The 21,514-nt window shown below is 42.7% G+C and overlaps 7 protein-coding genes across 11 annotated transcripts; 6 read left to right on the top strand and 1 right to left on the bottom strand.

Moving 5' to 3' along the window:
• Positions 1 to 550: 550 nt before the first annotated feature.
• LOC124196105 lies at positions 551 to 6,815 on the bottom strand. Its single transcript, XM_046590917.1, has 7 exons — positions 6,592 to 6,815; positions 6,459 to 6,531; positions 6,329 to 6,396; positions 1,811 to 6,270; positions 1,678 to 1,750; positions 1,548 to 1,615; positions 551 to 1,489 (listed from the first exon to the last, which is right to left on the bottom strand). Exon 4 carries the CDS (start codon positions 5,322 to 5,324, stop codon positions 1,995 to 1,997), a length of 3,330 nt encoding a protein of 1,109 aa, XP_046446873.1. The 5' UTR covers positions 5,325 to 6,270; positions 6,329 to 6,396; positions 6,459 to 6,531; positions 6,592 to 6,815; the 3' UTR covers positions 551 to 1,489; positions 1,548 to 1,615; positions 1,678 to 1,750; positions 1,811 to 1,994.
• Positions 6,816 to 8,913: 2,098 nt separating this feature from the next.
• LOC124196470 (cuticle protein CP14.6-like) lies at positions 8,914 to 13,123 on the top strand. 3 transcript variants are annotated; one of them, XM_046591580.1, is made up of 3 exons: positions 8,914 to 9,043; positions 9,171 to 9,322; positions 9,413 to 9,864. In XM_046591580.1, exons 1-3 carry the CDS (start codon positions 9,035 to 9,037, stop codon positions 9,768 to 9,770), a joined length of 519 nt encoding a protein of 172 aa, XP_046447536.1. In that variant the 5' UTR covers positions 8,914 to 9,034; the 3' UTR covers positions 9,771 to 9,864. The 3 variants fall into 3 exon arrangements, with proteins under 3 accessions (XP_046447536.1, XP_046447538.1, XP_046447537.1); XM_046591582.1 differs by lacking the exons at positions 9,171 to 9,322; positions 9,413 to 9,864 and adding exons at positions 12,486 to 12,637; positions 12,703 to 13,123 and having other exon boundaries at positions 8,925 to 9,043; XM_046591581.1 differs by lacking the exons at positions 8,914 to 9,043; positions 9,171 to 9,322; positions 9,413 to 9,864 and adding exons at positions 12,297 to 12,406; positions 12,486 to 12,637; positions 12,703 to 13,123.
• Positions 10,618 to 21,104, top strand: LOC124196474 (endocuticle structural glycoprotein SgAbd-4-like). Of its 3 annotated transcripts, none has more exons than XM_046591587.1 (4): positions 10,618 to 10,749; positions 10,841 to 10,992; positions 11,074 to 11,425; positions 20,997 to 21,104. In XM_046591587.1, the coding sequence occupies exons 1-3, from the start codon at positions 10,741 to 10,743 to the stop codon at positions 11,423 to 11,425; spliced, it is 513 nt and encodes a 170-aa protein (XP_046447543.1). In that variant the 5' UTR covers positions 10,618 to 10,740; the 3' UTR covers positions 20,997 to 21,104. The 3 variants fall into 3 exon arrangements, with proteins under 3 accessions (XP_046447543.1, XP_046447544.1, XP_046447542.1); XM_046591588.1 differs by lacking the exon at positions 20,997 to 21,104 and having other exon boundaries at positions 11,074 to 11,291; positions 11,322 to 11,505; XM_046591586.1 differs by lacking the exon at positions 20,997 to 21,104 and having other exon boundaries at positions 11,074 to 11,505.
• LOC124196469 (cuticle protein CP14.6-like) lies at positions 15,181 to 16,060 on the top strand. The gene is made up of 3 exons (XM_046591579.1): positions 15,181 to 15,269; positions 15,389 to 15,540; positions 15,622 to 16,060. The coding sequence occupies exons 1-3, from the start codon at positions 15,261 to 15,263 to the stop codon at positions 15,977 to 15,979; spliced, it is 519 nt and encodes a 172-aa protein (XP_046447535.1). The 5' UTR covers positions 15,181 to 15,260; the 3' UTR covers positions 15,980 to 16,060.
• Positions 16,846 to 17,777, top strand: LOC124196468 (cuticle protein CP14.6-like). The gene is made up of 3 exons (XM_046591577.1): positions 16,846 to 16,976; positions 17,071 to 17,222; positions 17,304 to 17,777. The coding sequence occupies exons 1-3, from the start codon at positions 16,968 to 16,970 to the stop codon at positions 17,659 to 17,661; spliced, it is 519 nt and encodes a 172-aa protein (XP_046447533.1). The 5' UTR covers positions 16,846 to 16,967; the 3' UTR covers positions 17,662 to 17,777.
• On the top strand, positions 18,799 to 19,574 carry LOC124196473 (cuticle protein CP14.6-like). Its single transcript, XM_046591585.1, has 3 exons — positions 18,799 to 18,864; positions 18,952 to 19,103; positions 19,169 to 19,574. The coding sequence occupies exons 1-3, from the start codon at positions 18,856 to 18,858 to the stop codon at positions 19,518 to 19,520; spliced, it is 513 nt and encodes a 170-aa protein (XP_046447541.1). The 5' UTR covers positions 18,799 to 18,855; the 3' UTR covers positions 19,521 to 19,574.
• LOC124196476 (larval cuticle protein 65Ag1-like) lies at positions 20,248 to 21,104 on the top strand. The gene is made up of 3 exons (XM_046591589.1): positions 20,248 to 20,322; positions 20,414 to 20,562; positions 20,645 to 21,104. Exons 1-3 carry the CDS (start codon positions 20,314 to 20,316, stop codon positions 20,994 to 20,996), a joined length of 510 nt encoding a protein of 169 aa, XP_046447545.1. The 5' UTR covers positions 20,248 to 20,313; the 3' UTR covers positions 20,997 to 21,104.
• Positions 21,105 to 21,514: the final 410 nt, after the last annotated feature.

The following is a 21,514-nucleotide window of genomic DNA, read 5'->3' as shown; positions in this document are numbered from 1 at the left end:
TGTAGGAATTCCGTAGGAGGCCCAGTTTTTTTAATTGTCTTATAGCTTCACGAAAAACGAATCGTGCGTCATTATCAAAGAATTTCAACAACTAGCCTTACGTCAAAAAATGTTGGTACATAGTCTCAAACGTAAATCAAACATATAATGACGGTGGATACTATTTGTCATAGACTACACCTAGTATAGAAGCACAAACCGGTTTGGGTACATTGGGCGGTAACCTATTATACAGGTGATTTGAATGAACGACTGGGTCTGTATACATCAGCTGAAGGTGAATGGCTTTCTCCCCGTATATCCTCCCGTGTTGAATATTTCAAAGACCCAGAAAGTGTTGGACATGACAAGAAAATACAACTGTTTCATAGGGAATCGAGTGTATGTTACACAAGATACAAATATCAGTCTGTAGTTCAGCGCATTTTAAAATGTTAGTTAGCTTCTTTCTGTGCCTTTTTTGGAGCCAGCGCAAACACTCCACAACTGACCGGAACATTTGGGAATGCCGGCTTGTGAAGGCGGACTTAGAGAGTTTGTTTTTTAAAGGACACAGGTCTTCTTCACGAATCCCAAATTCAGAATCATACCGCCATCTCGTACCGTAAAAGCGTACCCCAACACGGTGTCTTCCTCACAAAAAATAATACTCTTCTCCTTTTTTTTGCCAGAAAACAACAACAATTGAAGAAATAATTTTTTTTTGTGTAATTAGAGTGTCAAATCACTTGGATTTGGTAGGATTTGGACTTGCGCTATAAATCAGATTTGACGTGATTTTAATTTGTTTTAATTATTTCAAACACGTTCTTTCAGCCGTGGTATTTCACTATTTGTCAGCGATTACAGATCTTTCAAAATGACATATTGTAACATGTCAGCTAAATTGTGATAAACATGCAAATGAATCCGACAGCTAAAGCGCACCTGTTATAGTTAATACCCAAGAACTGCGCAACACGTTTTCGCGAGCGGAATGCAGAAAAATACTTTTGCGACCGGTTCTTTTAGTTCAAGTTTACCGAGTTTACCCACCCTACCCACAGTAGTAAGTAATAGTAAACAAAGTAGTACTTTTTTTTTTTGCTGTTGTTGTTTTTCAGGCTACTACTTGGCAAAATTTCTCGTACGCAGTCACGTGACTAACAAGTTCCGCATTTCGAATCAAGTGCGTATTTGGGTAGGAACTGGAAAAAAATGCAATTGAGCACTTAAACCTTGAACACACTTGATATCCAATCGGATGTATGGTGCGCTTGCTTATGTAGATCAATAGGGAAAGGTATATACAAGCGAAATCAATCAATCCGGATACGAATTCGTTAAGAAGATGTTCCCTCTGAATGTTGGAACCAGTGATTATGGATGCTCGTTCTCTCTTGTCTCTAACATCCAATGTATTAAAGTCGATGAGTGGTGAATAAAATGAGAGCGATGAAATATGTACAGGGTCAGGTGTTGATGTGTACAGAGTATACGTGTGAGGTACCTGAGATAGACAGGAAGAATTATAATCGATACATGAAGGGCATGATAGAGAAAGTTACCTTATAAGCAAGGAAGCTTATCGGGTGACACACACATGAACAGTATATGTGATACAAGTATCTGGGACCTGGGAAAGATATATGAAAATGTAGACTTAAGTAACAATACATCAAGCTCAAGAATAATTACCACGTGTACATAGACGTTATCACGTCAAATAGCCTCGAAGAAAGGAAAGAACACAGGCTGAAATCTGTTCAGGCTAAATATACAAACATGGAATTAGATTCATGAACGGGAAACAATTGTACAAAGGGCGTACCTTGATGAAAGATGAAACACACACAATAAAATCGTATTTCACGATCAAAGAGACTCTAGACAGAGCTTAATAAAATTACAGACTGACTGTCACGACATGAGCTAAAATAGCAGGCGACATTAACTGAAAGGGAGAGAATGACAGGCAGGGAAGACGTAGGCGTAGTTGCCAGATGTAAAACAAATTATTGCGATTTCGCAGAAACATCCTCCCCCGAGGCCGGAACGGCCGAGCTGGTTTCAAGCAAGCAAAGTTCTGTGATCCCGCGGCGAAATATTCTTGACGGAAGTTGGACATCTACTGCTCTCACGCAGCCGTCGGGACCCGGAAACGTTTGAACGACATGACCGATGCTCCAGACACCTCTTCCGAAACCTTTGTTGATCTCCAACACGACGTCTCCGATTTCCAGATTTGGGCGACGAATTTTCCACTTCTTTCTCGCGGCCAAGGATTGTAGATAGACGGTCTTCCAGATATCCCAGAAAAGGTTGAGGGAGCGCTGAAGGTACCGATAGTGGTCTCGTGGCTGAGCATCATCATATTGTCCGGCAGGTGGATAAGCGGTAGGAGCTCGATTCAGAAAATCGTTGGGCGTCAATGGCCGGAAGTCAGAAGGATCTGAGCTTGCGTAGGTCAATGGCCGGGTATTCAAGAGACCGGCTACTTCGTAGAGCAGAGTACGTAAAACATCTTCCGTTGGATGATGAAACGCGCCTTTCTCCTGTTCTAGGGAATTGTAGAGTGCTCTCTTCGTAGACTTGACTAACGACTCGTGAGCTCCACCGGAATGTGGGGTGCGCGGAGGTTGAAATGTCCATTTGATGCGAGAGGCTTGCATGAATTTCGGCAACTCCTCAATTTTCTCCGTGAGCGGATGCCGGCCCAGCAGAAACGGCGAGTGTAGCTGATCATAAGGTAGGCGTGCCCGACCGGCACGTCCGCCTAGACGGAGTAGGCAGTCTTCACCTAAGATCGGCGCGAGTGCAAGAAGAGAGGAGGTAGAATAAAGCGGCTTCTTCATCCGGAGTCGATGTGATTCTCCTAAAAATGAATCTTCTTGGCACTGTCGCACGGGACTCGGGAACCTATCAACCAATTCACACAACTGCGGAATATGACGGGGGGTGATCGGGATCTTCGACCAATCTGGTTTCTCCTTCACGAACGCCATCGCTCTTTGGTTGTCGGGAGATAGACAGCCTTGCTTGTATTCCGTTCCGAACGCCTCCGTGTCGCAGAAGCGACGCATCTCGGAAGTTAACAGATCCAATTGTGTCCGGCCAGAAATAATAAAACTACGGACGGCCAGAGCACGAGCATCTCTGTCTGTAACGCCTCGAATAATCCATCCAAGACGGGTTCTGGACGCGATCGGCTCGTAATCTTCACCTTCTCTTGATTCACGGGCAGCAAGTAGATGAAGATGGTCCGTCCCGATGAGGACGTCAACCTCGCCTCCGACTTCTCCTACCGGCAGATCTAGTAGATGTGGCCACCGCATCTTCTCTTTACTCCAGTCGGTCGTCGGAGCTGGGCTGGCAACCTTCTGCATGGTAGACCCCTCGAGTGTGACGATCTCGCCGGATTCGGCGCGTACCTGGAAGTGGATCAACTCGGATGGATAACTGGTCACCACGCCTCCGGCGCCATCAACGGTCAGCACTTGCGGAGAGCCTCGAATCTGGAGCGCCGTAGCAAATGCGCTACGCACTAGAGTAGTGTCACTTCCCTCGTCGGCGAAGATATTGGCAGAGCACCAACTTCCATCGTTTCCTTGAACCTGCAATCGCAGCATCCCAAGCGCCACTCGTTGATTTCTCTCCGCTCGAGCTGTAGATGGATGGACGATTTTGACGGGCAATTCCTCTGGGCCGTGCAGCAACGGGTGATGGATAAAACGACAGTCGGCGTATTTGCATGGCTGGCCAGTAGGACATTCACGAACAGAATGTTTGCAACTAAAACAATTAAAACAGAGTCGTCTTCTCATGCAGAAATGTATCTTCTCTCCAACGGGAAGCGCCTTGAAGTCCTCGCAGTCTGCTAGCCGATGACTCTTCTCACATTTAAAGCAAAAGGGTTTGCTAGATTGCGTGCTGGAACCACCTTCGTGCGTCTTTGTAGACGCTTGATGAGTTCTTGTTCGACGCTGGGTGAAACCTTCATTCACGGGAGCCGATGAGTTTGCTTGACTGGCAGCGATACTGTACGCATTTTGGTAAGCTGACGCCCTCGAACAGAGCCAAGTCCCAAAATCGTTTAGACTCCTCCTCTCCAGGCGGCCGTGACGCTCTTCGTTCCACACGAGTCGGTCTTGAAGGTTCAGTTTCAGACAGATCTTCTCGATCACGTCGGCTGTGGACGTCTCTCCAATCCGGTTGAGATCGAACAGGTGGGAACGGACCTTTTCGGCGAATCTTTTAAACGCTCCAGCTTCTCCCTTCAGCTCCAGTCGGTCGAGAGCTTGAAGATGTGCGGCTCTCATGACGTCGCGTCGTCCATAAGTCTCCTTTAGGCGCACCAACGCTTGAATATAGGCCGACTCGCCACCACCTAAACCGTACACGACGTCGAGACATTCGTCTTTCAGGTATCGCTTCAAGAGAGCCAATTTCTCCCCGGGCGATTTGGGCGTGTCGTGAACGAGGGCACGAAAGAGGTCGATCCATTCGAACCACTCCAAAGCCTTCCCTTGGAAAGATGCGAGTTCCGCCGAGACAGCAGAACGAGCAGAAAGGTTGTTGGAGATGGGAGGTAGCAGGCCGGCGCTGTATTGGTCAATCCAATCGTCGGGTGTTTCTTGATTGTTGTTGTTGTTGTTCAGATTGCTGATGTTGTTGATGCGCCGTTGCCGTGCGAGCCATTCGTTGGCCAAGGGATTTGCATCTGGTAATTGTTGGCTGACGGAAGAGTGTTGGTCTGGTTCTGCTGGTCGGCCGCTTAGCTGTCTTAGGGCCGCTTGTGCTGCTTCACATTCTTCCCAGACTCGATTCGCTTGTTCCCGGGCCTCGTCACACCTCCTCTGGGCGTTGGCTATCTCTTCTAGGCGAGCTTGCTCGCGACGTTGAATCTCCGACGGTGAGACGGCAGGGGCCGCTGGAACATTGCCACCTAAACCAACCACGGAAGCGGCTTCTCCTTCCCTGCTGGCCAAGTAAGATCGGGCGTATTCGGTGGTCTCGCCAACTCGAGTGACGTATGTGAGGTGCAGGGTATCTTGACGCTCGGCCTCCTCGTCCTCTTCCACTGATGTCAACTCTGTCTGCAAATGGGACGCTCGGAGTAGAAGTTCATCGAAGTGTCGAATAAGGCCCAATATAGCCCCTCTGGAGCCCCTAGACCGAACTAGAGTCTCAATACGCCTCCCCGTCGAGGTGATTTGTTGACGGAGTGTCCTCCTCTTAGTTCTTGCTGCCTTGATCCATGCTGCCGTCCGAACGGTTGTAAGCGTGGCTTCTTCCTCTTCCTCCAACTCATCCTCTGGTGACGGTCGACTGGGTTGCTCGGTCATGATGAAAGCTCACGAGTGACTGATGTGAGTTGAAGAAGAACAGGCCGTAAGGAACTAAGCAGCTGGAAGAGGGGCCAACGACAGCGTTGGCAAGATGAACAACTGGACTCGAGGATGACTGGGCTTAAAGATGACTAGGCCAACAAGAGTTGTTGACTAGATGAACTGCTGACTGCAGAGAGCGGCTGGACTTAAAGATGACTAGGCCAACAAGAGTTGTTGACTAGATGAACTGCTGACTGCAGGGAGCAACTGGACTTGAAGATGACTAGGCCAACAAAGAGTTGTTGACTAGATGAACTGCTGACAGCAGAGAGCGACTGGACTTGAAGATGACTAGGCCAACAAAGAGTTGTTGACTAGATGAACTACTGACAGCAGGCAGCGACTGGACTTGAAGATGACTAGGCCAACAAAGAGTTGTTGACTAGATGAACTGCTGATAGCAGAGAGCGACTGGACTTGAAGATGAATAGGCCAACAAAGAGTTGTTGACTAGATGAACTACTGACAGCAGGCAGCGACTGAACTTGAAGATGACTAGGCCAACAAGAGTTGTTGACTAGATGAACTGCTGACAGCAGGGAGCGACTGGACTTGAAGATGAATAGGCCAACAAAGAGTTGTTGACTAGATGAACTACTGACAGCAGGCAGCGACTGAACTTGAAGATGACTAGGCCAACAAGAATTGTTGACTAGATGAACTGCTGACAGCAGGACGTGTCGACTTGAACGACCGGAAAGTGACTGGAAACAAGATTGCTGTCTCCGGTTCGAAGGACCAAATATTCCCTCTGAATGTTGGAACCAGTGATTATGGATGCTCGTTCTCTCTTGTCTCTAACATCCAATGTATTAAAGTCGATGAGTGGTGAATAAAATGAGAGCGATGAAATATGTACAGGGTCAGGTGTTGATGTGTACAGAGTATACGTGTGAGGTACCTGAGATAGACAGGAAGAATTATAATCGATACATGAAGGGCATGATAGAGAAAGTTACCTTATAAGCAAGGAAGCTTATCGGGTGACACACACATGAACAGTATATGTGATACAAGTATCTGGGACCTGGGAAAGATATATGAAAATGTAGACTTAAGTAACAATACATCAAGCTCAAGAATAATTACCACGTGTACATAGACGTTATCACGTCAAATAGCCTCGAAGAAAGGAAAGAACACAGGCTGAAATCTGTTCAGGCTAAATATACAAACATGGAATTAGATTCATGAACGGGAAACAATTGTACAAAGGGCGTACCTTGATGAAAGATGAAACACACACAATAAAATCGTATTTCACGATCAAAGAGACTCTAGACAGAGCTTAATAAAATTACAGACTGACTGTCACGACATGAGCTAAAATAGCAGGCGACATTAACTGAAAGGGAGAGAATGACAGGCAGGGAAGACGTAGGCGTAGTTGCCAGATGTAAAACAAATTATTGCGATTTCGCAGAAACAGAAGAAATAGAAATGGCGTTCAGAGAATGGATGCGGATGATGGATTATTCAAATTTTTTTTTCTCTGAAAGCCAATTTCAACCGGAACGGGTTCTAGATGTTAAAGTCAGATGGCGCCAATACCATTTACCTGTGTCGAGGGTCCTCTTCACGCAACATAGTGTTGCATATACACATACATACTTTCTATTAACGGCACCGGCGATACGTATATTCCTATCTGACAACAATACTTTCTACACCGTTGTCCTGCTGTCTGCCAGACCTTTTGCTTTGACCGTTTATGGTAACTGACCCAGTCTTATTCGCGGTTCAATTTCAAATCCAAATTTATTATTTTCCAATTCACATTTACGCTTCCATATCTGATGGCGAATATTTCAAAACTTTTCCCATCAGTAATAATGAGAAATAAAGACATAAGGACTGGAAAGGGAAAGACAAATGGCATATTTGTAATTGAATATAAAAACCATTGTGATGCAATTCGTAATCACGTACGCATTCGTAATGAACGGCGAATAGCATCATCGGCGAGTTTCTCTCCATTGTGTTTTTTGTTTTGTTTATTTCTCATTTGGTCCGCGCACTCGGCATGCACTCCCAATAATGGATTTGTGCACAACTGCACATATATGTAAAGCTGATGTGTTTTGACAAGAGAAAGTCAGACGTTATTGATAATATGATGATTGCTACAGCGCACAACCTCCCGCTGCCCGCACATCACGGCAGCGCGCGGTTCAAACGTTCCACAAAGCGCCAACCGAAAATGCCGTCCTCGTCCTCTCACACGGAGTGACGGAAATTTGGGGACAAGGTGATGGCCCTCAATATGGAAAGTGAACAGATTTTCAGTTCTCTTTTTCTTTTGAATACGGTTATAACAGCCTATACCAAAATCGAACGAGCGTTCTTTTTTGTTGCCCAACATAAGCAGTAAAAGTTTTATCAGACATGATTCGAATTGATATCACGCTAACAGGTATAAGGTCGACCGGTACGAAAGGTTACAATTTATGCACTCACTGAAGTATAATACTGCCGTTTAACATCGTTCAAATACGCAGCATATCCCATGACATGTACGAGAATTGTTAATAAAAGGCCAAATTTTTACAAAAGTGTGGTGAATAATGCAACCAATTTAACGGTTCACGTCGCTTGAACTCGGAGAAAAACCTAAACGGTACCTGGAAAAAGCGAAACCCGTTTCAACGTGAGCACGAACTGTTTACGACGAAACGATTCGCCCCCCAGATAAAATTACGTCAAAACGGATTTTACGAGCGATAGATTATTCATTTCAATGCCAAATACAGCAACAAACAAGTCAAACAGGGCCAGTGATTATAAAACCTCCCCTTTCCCCTAAGCGGAATACTCGGGAATACTATCACCCTATTATACGCTGGGGAATTAAATCAAGTTACGCACACAAACTTAAAGAGTGGGAATTATTCTATGGGGAGTAAAGTATTATTACGAGCGAGAATTGTTAATCGATTAAGATCTATACATAAGTCACGATTCCCGACACGGATAAAAACAAATATTACATGGCATAAAAGAAATGACAAGATTCGCTTTAAACCTTGTTCGCTATAAGCCAAACTATATGTTCTTTGACTTGAAGCGACTAAAAACTATATGCCAGCGAATAAGTGAAAGGACCGTGGCATTGAATCAAAGCATTTCAAACTAGTTATTCGGGTTGGACGTTTTTTTGGCGTTCGACGAATAGAAATCAAAAAGCCCTTTAACCACAAATAAGGCCGACTGCACGATAAATTCAAGAGTCAGTTTCACGGACGCAAGGCCCAAAAAGGAAACTCGAGTGAAGATGATTAAAATCGCGTTGTCAGTCGTCACCAAACAGAAGCGACACAGGAGATCGAGTCGAGCATATCAAATGAAAAAAAAGGAACAACAAGAGATGAATACAATGGGAAGAAAGGGAAAGTTACAAGAGGAGGATTCAAATGTCTTATAGCGGGTCGGAAAAAAAGTAACAGGAAAAGTAGGAGGGTTATGCTGGCCAGTCGGAAACACCCCAAGACTGGGCACGTGCAATAGATCAGCAAATCACGTGACTGTTCCATTTCTTGTGCTAGACTGACTGAATGAGTCTAGACCACGAGCGCTAGGTTTGTACGGTATGTTGACGATTGTATAAATAAAGGAATCAGCCCAACAAAAGGTATCAGTTACTTCCAGCTAACAGACCTACAACAACCATGAAATTGGTAAGTCACACCAAGCATATAGTGTTACCATTGATATTAAATTCCGGAGCATGCAGTCTCCAGGAGGAAAACTTACGAAAAACAAAATTCTATAATTCAAATTTTCTATTCGATTAAATTTTAATAGTTCATCATCGCCGCTATCTTGGCCGTCGCCGCCGCCGCTCCTTCCGGTTACAAAACTGAGGAGAAGAAGTACGAGAAGGACTACAAATACCCCGAGATCACCGTCACTGGCCAATCTGATGAGCGCAACGTCGATGGCAGCGGCAAGTGGAAGTAAGTCAACTCATTCACATTTTCTTTTGGAAACCGATTGCATTTTGGAGAGAAACGGACCCTTACTAATTAGTACCATTATTCTGATAGCTACGCCCAGTCCGACTACACCACCCGTGAGGAAGCCCAGGAACAGAAGAAATTCATCGTGACCAAAGTTGATGACTACGGCAAAGAAACCAAAGAAGAAGTCTACGGAAACACCAACAAGGGATCTTCCTACTGGGTTTCTCCTGAAGGCGAGAAATTCACTTTGACCTGGGCCGCCGATGATGCCGGTTTCCAGCCCGCTGGTGCCCATTTGCCCGTTGCTCCCGTCCATGTCTACGAGCTCCCAGTTGCCCCAGTCCATGAATACGAACTTCCAGTTGCCCCCGTCCACGAATACGAACTCCCCGTTGCTCCAGTCCACATTCCATTCAACGGAAAGGGCTACAAGATCTATTAATTTATTATTGACTGAATAATTATGTATATCCAACAATATTCAATACTATGCCATTGAATATTTTGGTGTAAATAAACAACGACGAACAAGCAAAGACTCGATCACTGTTTTAAAAATTCTTTTGAGTTATCAAATTGATATCGAAATGGAAAAAAAGAAGATTTTATATTGCATAAAACATATAAATGGAGTTTAACTATGGGAAATATTCAGTTCCGAATAAAGGTTTCACTAAATTTGGTCGTTCCAAAATGGGAGTGGTGAACATATAGAGAAAGTAAGAAGTACTACCCGAAAATAGTTAATAACATTTGCGTAAATCACAGCAGTCACTACTACACCACCAACAACAAACTAGTTGAACTATAGTCGCGGAAATTTCCCTCTCGAACACTTTAAACATTATGAAATAATTCTTTTGAAAATAACTTCCAACTTCATTTGAATTAAACAACCATACTTTAACGAATGATTTTCTTCAGACAAACCATTTACATTAAATATCATATACAAGAAATGTTCTGCGCTGCATAATAAGGTGCTATCGGCATTGTACTCGTTTAGTTTCTCAATCCATCAAACCATATTCTAAATTCTAAATGTCATCATCACTTGATGGATTATACCCCACAAGGTTTCCAATGAATATGATGACTTGGTAAATTCCCAAGCACTTTGCTTAAAAATAGAAAATGAAAATACGGAAAGGCCAAGGGGAAAGACATGATTTCCCTTACACATGCACAATTTCAGTTAGATGGAACGGGCAAAGAGAATGCACTCGAACCCAACGAAATCGAACTTTAATGTGCAAGAACTGGGTCATGGTTTCACTCGTAAGGAAGTAACGGTTGCTGCTGGTGGGTTAGGAAACCTTCTTCAACGCAACATATAGCCCTTCACTACCTATAAAAGCGAAGAGGTACCAAAGCAAAAGTATCAGTTGTAAAACACATCAACCGAATTCAACATGAAGCTGGTAAGAAATAACGCACACAGCAAAAGGATTCTTTTCCCATCAACACATCGCCAAACAAATTATTGACTAAAAGTGAAATATTTCTTTACAGTTCGTCATTGCCGCTATCTTGGCCGTCGCTGCCGCCGCTCCCTCCAGTTACAAAACTGAGGAGAAGAAATACGAGAAGGACTACAAATACCCCGAGATCACCGTCACTGGCCAATCTGATGAGCGCAACCTCGATGGCAGCAGCCAGTGGAAGTAAGTCGATCCTATTTGATTGTTACGCAAATGTTTTAGCAAATTGCAACACGCTAACAAACATTCTTTTAAATATTATAGCTACGCCCAATCCGACTATGCCACCCGTGCCGAATCCCAGGCCCAGAAGAAATTCATCGTGACCAAAGTCGATGACTACGGCAAAGAAACCAAAGAGGAAGTCTACGGCAACACCAACCAGGGATCGTCCTACTGGGTTTCCCCTGAAGGCGAGAAATTCACTTTGACCTGGGAAGCTGATGATGCCGGATTCAAGCCCAAGGGTGATCACTTGCCAGTTGCTCCCGTCCATGTCTACGAGCTCCCAGTTGCCCCAGTCCATGAATACGAACTCCCAGTTGCTCCCGTCCACGAATACGAACTCCCCGTTGCCCCCGCTCTCCCGTACAAACGTACCGGAGCTGGATACTAAATTATTAAATTATTGACTGTTGATCAATGTGTTCTACGTGATAATGTAGAATACGTTTGTATAAATAAAAGCAAAAGAATTGAAATTTCTCGGGTTTTACTAATTATGCGGACAAAAAGTAGTCTTGTACCATAGTTTCTTGAAGTTGAAGTTGAATCATTTCATTTGAAAATGGTGTCACAAGTTTACGGATTGAAGGTGTTGTCCAATTTTTTTCTGTGAATTTTCTAAGAGAAATTTTGCTTTGATCAATAAGATATTAATTTTACAATAAAAAAAAGTACTTTAATATACCGTGGAAGGTCAACTTTTTTTACGTCTTACGGATAGATTAATGGGTAGCCACAGATTGCATGTTTGGCTTATAGCTACCGGCTCAACTTGCTTGAAAGTAATAAATCAATATGTGGATTGATTAATCTGGTAATCACTTTTAATTGTTCTCGGTTAAGAATCAAGCATGTCGGTCGTGACTTAACTCGTGATTATTCATTCGGTTTATTCCCAGAAATTCCAATGTGATCAAGACTGATAATCACGTTCAACAGTTGGCTTATAACCTACAATCACGAAGACATTTATCAAAACAAATTAATATTGATGCGGTCTAGCGTATAGGCTATATTGATGGATAGAGGTGAAAAGTATAATTCATTTCAATTAGCGCATTGCGGAAGAATGGGTGTAATTTTGAGCAACCGTATTCTGATTAAAGAAAAAAACAAAGCAGACTTCTATAGCACTTTTACATGATTACCATAACGCTAAAACGAAATGCAAAGAATTGAAGGCCATTGCCTGATGGAATATTGGTCAAATGACGGAAAAGAGTGAAACGCCACGAATAAAAAGAAACTAGGTCAGCAACAACAAACACACAGGAATTGATAGGACACTCCCCTAACCAGCTATATAAACTCAACTCCGACCGATCCAAGTTATCAGTTGTATCACTCAACCGAAATCAACAGCATGAAACTGGTAAACAAAAATCATTGGATTGTTCTCAACTCGTATAATCTGTGCATGCTAAAACTTTGCTTCATCCAATTTTTAATAGTTCATCATCGCCGCTATTTTGGCCGTTGCTGCCGCCGCTCCTTCCGGTTACAAAACCGAAGAAGAGAAGTACGGAAAGGACTACAAATACCCAGAGATCACTGTTGTCAGCCAATCTGATGAGCGCAATCTCGATGGCAGCAGCAAGTGGAAGTAAGTTTATCCCAATCCTGCATGCTTACACAAGTGCTTAACTAACGTTGAAAATCATTGAATAGCTACGCCCTTTCTGACGGCACCACCCGTGAGGAAGAACAGGAACAGAAGAAGTTCATCGTGACCAAAGTCGATGATTACGGCAAAGAAACCAAAGAGGAAGTCTACGGAAACACCAACAAGGGATCCTCTTACTGGGTTTCAGCTTCAGGAGAGAAGATCACTTTGACCTGGGTCGCCGATGATGCCGGATTCCAGCCCAAGGGTGACCACTTGCCAGTTGCTCCCGTCCACGTCTACGAGCTCCCAGTTGCCCCAGTCCATGAGTACGAGCTCCCAGTTGCCCCCGTCCACGAATACGAACTCCCCGTTGCCCCCGTCCACATTCCCTTCAACGGCAAGGGCTACAAGATCTTTTAAGTTAATCGATTGAATAAGCACTAAATTAATTCTGTAAATAAATAAACTGAACATCGCATACCAGCCTGTTTTGTGTAAAATTCGGGAAGCAAGACGTAGGGGCCTAACACCAAGTGAACATCAAGTTTCTACTTTACGTCTAATCATTCGATCCGCCTGTTAGACTATAGCTGGTGTGTTTGGGCCAAATGCCAGACAATGCCAGAGTTTGTATCATATGCTCACTTTATTCGGTTCTAGCATTATAGTCAGATCGTTTTATGTATTGAACATAACGACGCATTACTACTTTAATTGCTCGTTAAACTTGAGGATTCCGGAAGCCTTCAGCAGAGATTAAAATATAGCAAAGTAAAATGTGGTTATGATTTTTTTTTTGTCTGCCAAATGTTTTACGGCTCCTAAACCTACATACATACCATCAACCCATAAAGCTAGAGAAAATGTGATGCTGCTGCAAAGGCCGTGGCCTGGTAAAAGAGAATATAGCTGGCGGAAAAAGAATGAAACGCAACCGCCGTGCAAAAACTGGGTCATGCAGCCAGTACTACCAACAGCTCAACAGCATATTCGACTTTCCCTTCGCCAACTATATGAACTCGTCTGCAGCCGATCATAAACATCAGTTCTGTTACTCATCACACACAGTCGACATGAAGCTGGTAAGCAGCGCATTTCTCTTTAGACTGTATGTAATACATTTTCAACCATAAAATCGTTTCGAATTTCTATTTTCCAACTTGCTAGTTCTTGATCTTGGTTCTATTGGCCGCGGCTGCTGCTGCTGCTCCATCCAGCAGCAAGACGGAGGGGAGCGACGCCAAAGGACCGGAGATCACCGTCGTGAGCCAATCCGACGTCCGCCACGTCAACGGCACCAACGAGTGGAAGTATATAATCACGACTCTCTCTATTTTTCGCTTATACCTAACCTTCAACGATACACATAACGCGTTTCGGAGACCTTAATTATTTTCCAATTGCCGACAAACAGTTACGCTCTATCGGATGGCACCTCCCGCTTTCAGATGTGGTTTCCGAAACCCAGCAGCAAACCCAGCAGCAAAGCAACCCGAAGATAAGTGCTGTCGACTACGTTGGGCCATTATTACATGACAAATAAGATATTTAGACGGGCACGCTTCATCTGTTACGCCACAGAAGATCGCCATCGCGTTAACTAGACTTACTCGCCCGAAAGCCCTCTTGCAGGGTGACCACTTGCGTGCTATCTATTGTGTAATTGAAGACATCTTTATATAATATCGCGCTTTTGTAGCTTGTTATCGCTCATGACGTTGAATGCGTGCAAATAAGCGCAGCGAAAGGCTTAATTTTAATACCAAATTTATAATCGTAAAGTGGTTGAAGTTCAAACACAAGACTAAATATACATATAAATAAAAGAATTAAACAGCAAATTATTTCAACGACTCGATCGGACTCGATCAAGGTAAACGCATTTGGTTACGAACCTAAACAACACACCATTTCAATTCTCTATTCAATTAATTTTTACCATTGCACGTATTCGTGTGAAGCGACCGTTTTAATAAGATGGCATAATCGCGTGTAAAATGATAAAAAAACCAGTCTTAGCCAAGAAATAACATGCACAACGATGCACAATTATACAGAATCAGCAGCATCTGTATGCCAAGTTACTCAAAAGAAAGTTTGTAATGAAACTACACACATACATAATGAATTAAGTCACACTGCATAAAATTAAAAAAAGGCAGTGTTTCTTTATAACAAAATTGCAGCAGGCAATCAAAGGCAATGTTAAAAAAGATTTTAGCTATTATATTATCAATTTATTCAATCAGAGTATCAAGAAACAAATGTTCGATTTCTGAATATAAAATGGGAAACTTATGGAATTTGTGTTGCAATCCAAGTGTCAAAATTTAATTCAGTTGAATTGAATATAGAAAAATATAATATTGCGAAACATGTTCAGTAAAATACCAAGAATGTTTCAGAGAACGAAATGCGACAGCAATGGGTAGCATAATACGACTGGACTTCCAAAAGAGAATGGTTCACTCCTTCGTTTGTCGATTTTGTAAATATCATGTGATCTGTCCCACACAATTAGGTCAGTCGTATGGGGCCTATTCAGCCCTTCACCGACTAGTATATAAGCGCAGATACTGTAGAGAAAAGGTATCAGTTGTTCAACAACCGTATATTCAAAATGAAGCTGGTAAGACACAAAAACATGCAAGATCTATTAGATTTTGAGTCTTATAGATCTTGTCATAGTTAACCTTAAACAAAAAATTGTCTTTAGATTAATTAATAAAAGGTGCAATTATTTTGTAGTTCATCGTCGCCGTCCTCATCGTCGCTGCTACCGCAGCTCCTTCCAGCTACCCCACGTACGAAAAGAAATACGAGAAGGACTACAAATACCCCGAGATCACCGTCACTGGCCAATCTGATGAGCGCAACCTCGATGGCAGCAGCCAGTGGAAGTAAGTCGATCCTATTTGATTGTTACGTAAATGTTTTAGCAAATTGCAACACGCTAACAAACATTCTTTTAAATATTATAGCTACGCCCAATCCGACTATGCCACCCGTGCCGAATCCCAGGCCCAGAAGAAATTCACCGTCACCACCGTCGATGATTACGGCAAAGAAACCAAAGAGGAAGTCTACGGAAACACCAACCAAGGATCTTCGTACTGGGTTTCTCCTGAAGGCGAGAAATTCACTTTGACCTGGGTCGCCGATGATGCCGGATTCCAGCCCAAGGGTGACCACTTGCCCGTCGCTCCCGTCCACGTCTACGAGCTCCCAGTTGCCCCAGTCCATGAATACGAACTCCCAGTTGCCCCCGTCCACGAATACGAACTCCCCGTTGCTCCAGTCCACATTCCTTTCAACGGAAAGGGCTACAAGATCTATTAAATTATTATTGACTGTATCCATCTAATGTACAGTGCCATGGCATTGAAAAAGTTGGTGTAAATATAAATCGTGCACTTGAAATTATTCTTCTACGTTTGGATTTTTCGTAGTTAGATTTTCATTTTCCGAATAATATTAGCCGAACAACGTCAGGTTATGCAAGAGTGCTGTGCAACCAACCCAATAAATTTGAAAGAAGAAATTAAAATAATAGTCAAATTGAATCGATTCAATGCGATTATTGGAGCAATCCGGCCAAATAATCCAATAAAAGTAGACTAAATTGCTTTGACCATACAAAGTTGGCTTAATACAATTCTAAAAAAAAAACAATCAATTCATCCCATAACATGTTATTCTACCAGCTACCCATTTTTAAACATTCGCACTGCACCTAACTTTCAATATCTGATTTTTTAAACGAAGAGCACCAATTTTCAGCTTTCTCGTAGCTACCATGTTAACACCGTGGTGTAGTGTAAATAAATAATAGGCAAATCGGAATCAACTGTTCAAAAGCTTGAAAGATTTGGCTAATGCATAACTGCCGTAGTAGTTCAATGATCAGAACATCATAAATTGAAAAGAATGATCAAATTTCCCGAATGATAAGGGAAAGGAACGGGAATAAATAAATGAAGTTTACAGGATCGAAAAGTCAACAGCAATAATCTAAATTTTAAATCAAACTTAAACAAGGTAAAACAAAAGCTGATTAGCTTCTATTATACTCGAAAACTATATCTTAGATAGATATTTTGATATTCAAGACTAAATGGAAATTAAAGCATACATGTCCAATGAGCAAAGAAAGTGAGAGCGAGGTTCACTCCTGTAGTAAGGCACCGTCCAAGACTTTGCCCTATTAGGAAACAAATAGGTCACCCGAATCCTAGTTTGCGCCCTTCACCTCACCAGCCAGTATAAAAGCTGACAACTAGACGAGCAAAAGTATCAGTTGTTCAAACAATCAGTCAGTCAAATCAACATGAAGCTGGTAAGGAATGACAAGAGGTTTTTCTTTAAGAAAATGGAAAACAAATCAAATTTGAGGATAGACTAATAATTGAAGGAATAATTCTTTCATGTAGTTCATCGTCGTCGCCCTTATCGCTGCTGCTGCTGCAGCTCCGTCCAGCTACCCCTCGTACGAAAAGAAGTACGAGAAGGACTACAAATACCCCGAGATCACCGTCACTGGCCAATCTGATGAGCGCAATCTCGATGGCAGCAGCCAGTGGAAGTAAGTCGATCCTATTTGATTGTTACGCAAATTTTTTAGCAAATTGCCACACGCTAACAAACATTCTTTTAAATATTATAGCTACGCCCAATCCGACTACGCCACCCGTGCCGAATCCCAGGCCCAGAAGAAATTCACCGTCACCACCGTCGATGATTACGGCAAAGAAACCAAAGAGGAAGTCTACGGAAACACCAACCAAGGATCTTCCTACTGGGTTTCTCCTGAAGGCGAGAAATTCACTTTGACCTGGGTCGCCGATGATGCCGGATTCCAGCCAAAGGGTGATCACTTGCCCGTTGCCCCCGTCCATGTCTACGAGCTCCCAGTTGCTCCCGTCCATGAGTACGAGCTCCCAGTTGCCCCAGTCCACGAATACGAACTTCCCGTCGCTCCCGTCCACATTCCATTCAACGGAAAGGGATACAAAATCTACTAAATCACCACGATTCGATTGATTCAAGCAGCAATGTTTGACCCTTCACTCTATTTCAATGATATTTAAAATATTTTGTGTACATATTTAACAAGTAAAATAAATGCAGATTATCGAAATGCGCTTCCATTAATTTTTTGGGTAAACTGAAAAGAGAAGGTTAAACCACTTGGACTTGGCCTGAAAAGGCGGACTAAAAAATTCTGATCTGAAATCCAAACTATTTCCTTGATACCTACCTAGTGATAACATTTCCTTTATCCCTGCAATATGCAAGCAATCAGTTTTCTAACAAGTAGGTCTAGGTTTTCTTTAGTGATTGGTTGCCCTCCACGAATATTTGTCTAAAGTCGATCAATAAAGGAAGAAGGAATTTCCTTTAGAGCTCTACCACTAGTAGTAAAAAAATCAAAGTCAAATAAAAAGCTATAAAGGACTGCTTTGGTTTTAGGGTTTGATTCTCTGCCGACTGCTGTATGCTATGAATGAAACGTGTCGACACTTGCAAGGCCGATTGATGGAGGCTAATCTTTTGAATAATCGAAAGTGTTACTAGTCAATGGAAACTTACTTCTGGTCTTGGAAAGTGGGTCAATCTGCAAGGTTTTATTTCATTTGGCTCACTGTTGAAAAAAATAAACAGTGTCAAGAAAAGACGATCGTTCAGCCCTATACACAAAATAAAGTAATGAGTAATCTTCCAAACAATCTCGCTAAGCTTGGCCGGTCGAGAACTACGTGTAAAGTTCGGTTCAATATTTTCGCTCACGCCACATAATAGAACACATAAGAGAGAGGGTTAGAATCCAATTTTTTACGTCATCCCTTTAGGTATACACGAAAGGTTGGTTGCCAATACATTTTCAGATTTGTGTTGTTGTTGTGTGCTGGGTTGGAATTTTTTGTAATCAAAACAGTTTGGATGCCCAGTGTTTTTTAAAACTCGCTCTTAAGGTCGTCAACACAACCCTGACGGCGCGTGCACCAGAGGCATAATAAAATTCATTTTCAAATGAACAAGGCTAACAGGAGACTTCTTTTCTTGTTACAAAATTGCCAAAGGAAACTATACATGTCCTCTAGACAAATAGGTCACCGGAACGGAGCTCGTATTTTCATTTCCCTTCACCCGACTATAAAAGCTAAACATTTTCGAATCAACAGTATCAGTTGTTCAACAAATCAACCGAAATCAACATGAAGCTGGTAAGGAATAACACAAGAATAGGATTCGCTTATCGCCAAAATCCACGCCAATTCCATATTGACTAAAAGTGAAATATTCTTTTACAGTTCATCGTCGCCATCCTCATCGTCGCTGCTGCTGCAGCTCCTTCCAACTACCCCTCGTACGAAAAGGAGTACGAGAAGGACTACAAATACCCCGAGATCACCATCACCAGCCAATCTGATGAGCGCAACCTCGATGGCAGCAGCCAATGGAGGTAGAAACTATTTGTTCTTATTTAAAACGTTTTGCAATTTACTAAACTGTTTAATTGTGTAACAGCTACGCCCAGTCTGACTACACCACCCGCGAGGAAGCCCAAGAGCAGAAGAAATTTACCGTCACCACCGTCGATGATTACGGCAAGGAATACACCAAGGAAGTTATGGGTAACACCAACAAGGGATCTTCCTACTGGGTTTCTCCTGAAGGCGAGAAATTCACTTTGACCTGGGTTGCCGATGATGCCGGATTCCAGCCAAAGGGTGACCACTTGCCCGTCGCTCCCGTCCATGTCTACGAGCTCCCAGTTGCCCCAGTCCATGAATACGAACTCCCAGTTGCTCCCGTCCACGAATACGAACTCCCCGTTGCCCCCGCTCTCCCCTACAGACGCACCGGAGCCGGATATTAATTTATTAAATTATCGATCGTTGGAGTTATTGAATAAATAAAGAGAAAAGAATCAGAATCAATCTTGCTTTAATTATTTTAACCTACTGAAACATAACAGAAGATGAAATGTTTGATCCGAGTTTGGAGTATACTGAGAATCGCTTGAACGGTCTTCTAGAATTATACCATGATTTCAATATTCAGTTTTAATTTTCAGTAAATTTCAAGAACAATTCAAATAATTGAATTCACCAAAAAAATTATTCATTTTTCAGTATCAAACTAAATAAGAAATTTGGGAAATTTAGTCATTTCAAATGAAACGATGAAATTAATTAGACTTCATCTGGATGTCTCATACAAATACTAGTCAAGTTAAAGAGGAAAGATATCAACCAAATTATGCCCATGCCAAAGTAGCAATAATAAAAATAAACGTTAGATAGTCCCGTTTTACGCGATCACATGAATGATCCTCAATTAAATTTCCAAACCTCGCGCGGAAATTTTTTTTAAAGTTAGAAAAAGTGTGGGAAGATAACAGGAAGGACGTGATTTCCCTACAGACATCACGCAATACTTAATTCAGACGAATAGAAAAAGAGAATGCGAAACCTGCTGTGCGAAAACTTTTCAAACTATGTATAACGTTTTCAATAAGAATTGGGTCATGGTCTACTGGGCGAGGAAGTAACCGTGATTTCGTTTGAAACCCTGCAATTTCCCTTCACTAACTGGCACTAAGTATAAAAGCACAGAAATACCAGAAGAAAAGTATCAGTTGTAAAACACATCAACCGAATTCAACAAACATGAAGCTGGTAAGGAATAACAAACTCAACAAAAGGATTCTTTTCCCATCAACACATCGCCAAAGAAATTATTGACTAAAAGTGAAATATTCCTTTACAGTTCGTCATTGCCGCTATCTTGGCCGTCGCTGCCGCCGCTCCTTCCGGTTACAAGACCGAGGAGAAATACGAGAAGGACTACAAATACCCCGAGATCACCGTCGTCAGCCAATCTGATGAGCGCAACCTCGATGGCAGCAGCCAGTGGAAGTAAGTCGATCCTATTTGATTGTTACGCAAATGTTTTAGCCAATTTGCCACACGCTAACAAACATTCTTTTAAATATTACAGCTACGCCCAATCCGACTACGCCACCCGTGCCGAATCCCAGGCCCAGAAGAAATTCACCGTCACCACCGTCGATGATTACGGCAAAGAAACCAAAGAGGAAGTCTACGGAAACACCAACCAGGGATCTTCCTACTGGGTTTCTCCTGAAGGCGAGAAATTCACTTTGACCTGGGTCGCCGATGATGCCGGATTCCAACCCAAGGGTGACCACTTGCCAGTTGCTCCCGTCCACGTCTACGAGCTCCCAGTTGCTCCCGTTCACGTCTACGAACTCCCCGTTGCTCCCGTCCACGAATACGAACTCCCCGTTGCCCCCGCTCTCCCGTACAAACGTACCGGAGCTGGATACTAAATTATTAAATTATTTTGTGTTGTGATGCCGTCAAATCTTGCAAAGGTATTCGATGCATCGACATCGAATATGCTAGTGTAAATACAAAAGCAGTGAATTCAACAAAAAGTCGTTCTTACGTAGTTTCCTATTTTCCATCAATTTGGATTCAACTATAAAACCGGAACTCGAGCTATTTACCATGGATATAGACTTGATTTCCGTGTACAGACAAATAGCTCAAGCGTATTACTTACGTTTATTGCCACTCATTTTGTTGACAGCAATCTCAGGTGAAGCAGAGCTTGTCGACTGTGATAGCTGTGTTACCAGCAGGTATAACTATTTTCACATGTGATTTCTGAACACTCACTGGCTGCTGTAGCGGTTAGTTTGACAAGGAGGCTCAAATGGCTTAGTTTCAGCAGGAAAAACCACAGTCACACAGCCAGATTTTTATAAGTCCTGCACTTCAATTGATGGGTCACACAGAGAAACAGAACGATTCGACATGTCGTGATAGAGATAGAGGAGAAACT

Source organism: Daphnia pulex, chromosome 6 (genome assembly GCF_021134715.1).
Source record: "Daphnia pulex isolate KAP4 chromosome 6, ASM2113471v1".
Lineage (NCBI taxonomy): Eukaryota > Metazoa > Arthropoda > Branchiopoda > Diplostraca > Daphniidae > Daphnia > Daphnia pulex.
The sequence above is the reverse complement of the archived record's forward strand: the minus strand, read 5'-3'. Positions and strand labels throughout refer to the sequence as shown.

Bases quoted from the DNA above. Each gene is read 5' to 3' on its own strand.
- LOC124196105 (XM_046590917.1), bottom strand. From the start codon at position 5,324: ATGACCGAGCAACCCAGTCGACCGTCACCAGAGGATGAGTTGGAGGAA.
- LOC124196470 (XM_046591582.1), top strand. The intron at 12,638-12,702 runs GTAAGTTTATCC...ATCATTGAATAG, and splicing joins GATGGCAGCAGCAAGTGGAA to CTACGCCCTTTCTGACGGCA.
- LOC124196474 (XM_046591587.1), top strand. The intron at 10,993-11,073 runs GTAAGTCGATCC...TAAATATTATAG, and splicing joins GATGGCAGCAGCCAGTGGAA to CTACGCCCAATCCGACTATG.
- LOC124196469 (XM_046591579.1), top strand. The intron at 15,541-15,621 runs GTAAGTCGATCC...TAAATATTATAG, and splicing joins GATGGCAGCAGCCAGTGGAA to CTACGCCCAATCCGACTATG.
- LOC124196468 (XM_046591577.1), top strand. The intron at 17,223-17,303 runs GTAAGTCGATCC...TAAATATTATAG, and splicing joins GATGGCAGCAGCCAGTGGAA to CTACGCCCAATCCGACTACG.
- LOC124196473 (XM_046591585.1), top strand. The intron at 19,104-19,168 runs GTAGAAACTATT...ATTGTGTAACAG, and splicing joins GATGGCAGCAGCCAATGGAG to CTACGCCCAGTCTGACTACA.
- LOC124196476 (XM_046591589.1), top strand. The intron at 20,563-20,644 runs GTAAGTCGATCC...TAAATATTACAG, and splicing joins GATGGCAGCAGCCAGTGGAA to CTACGCCCAATCCGACTACG.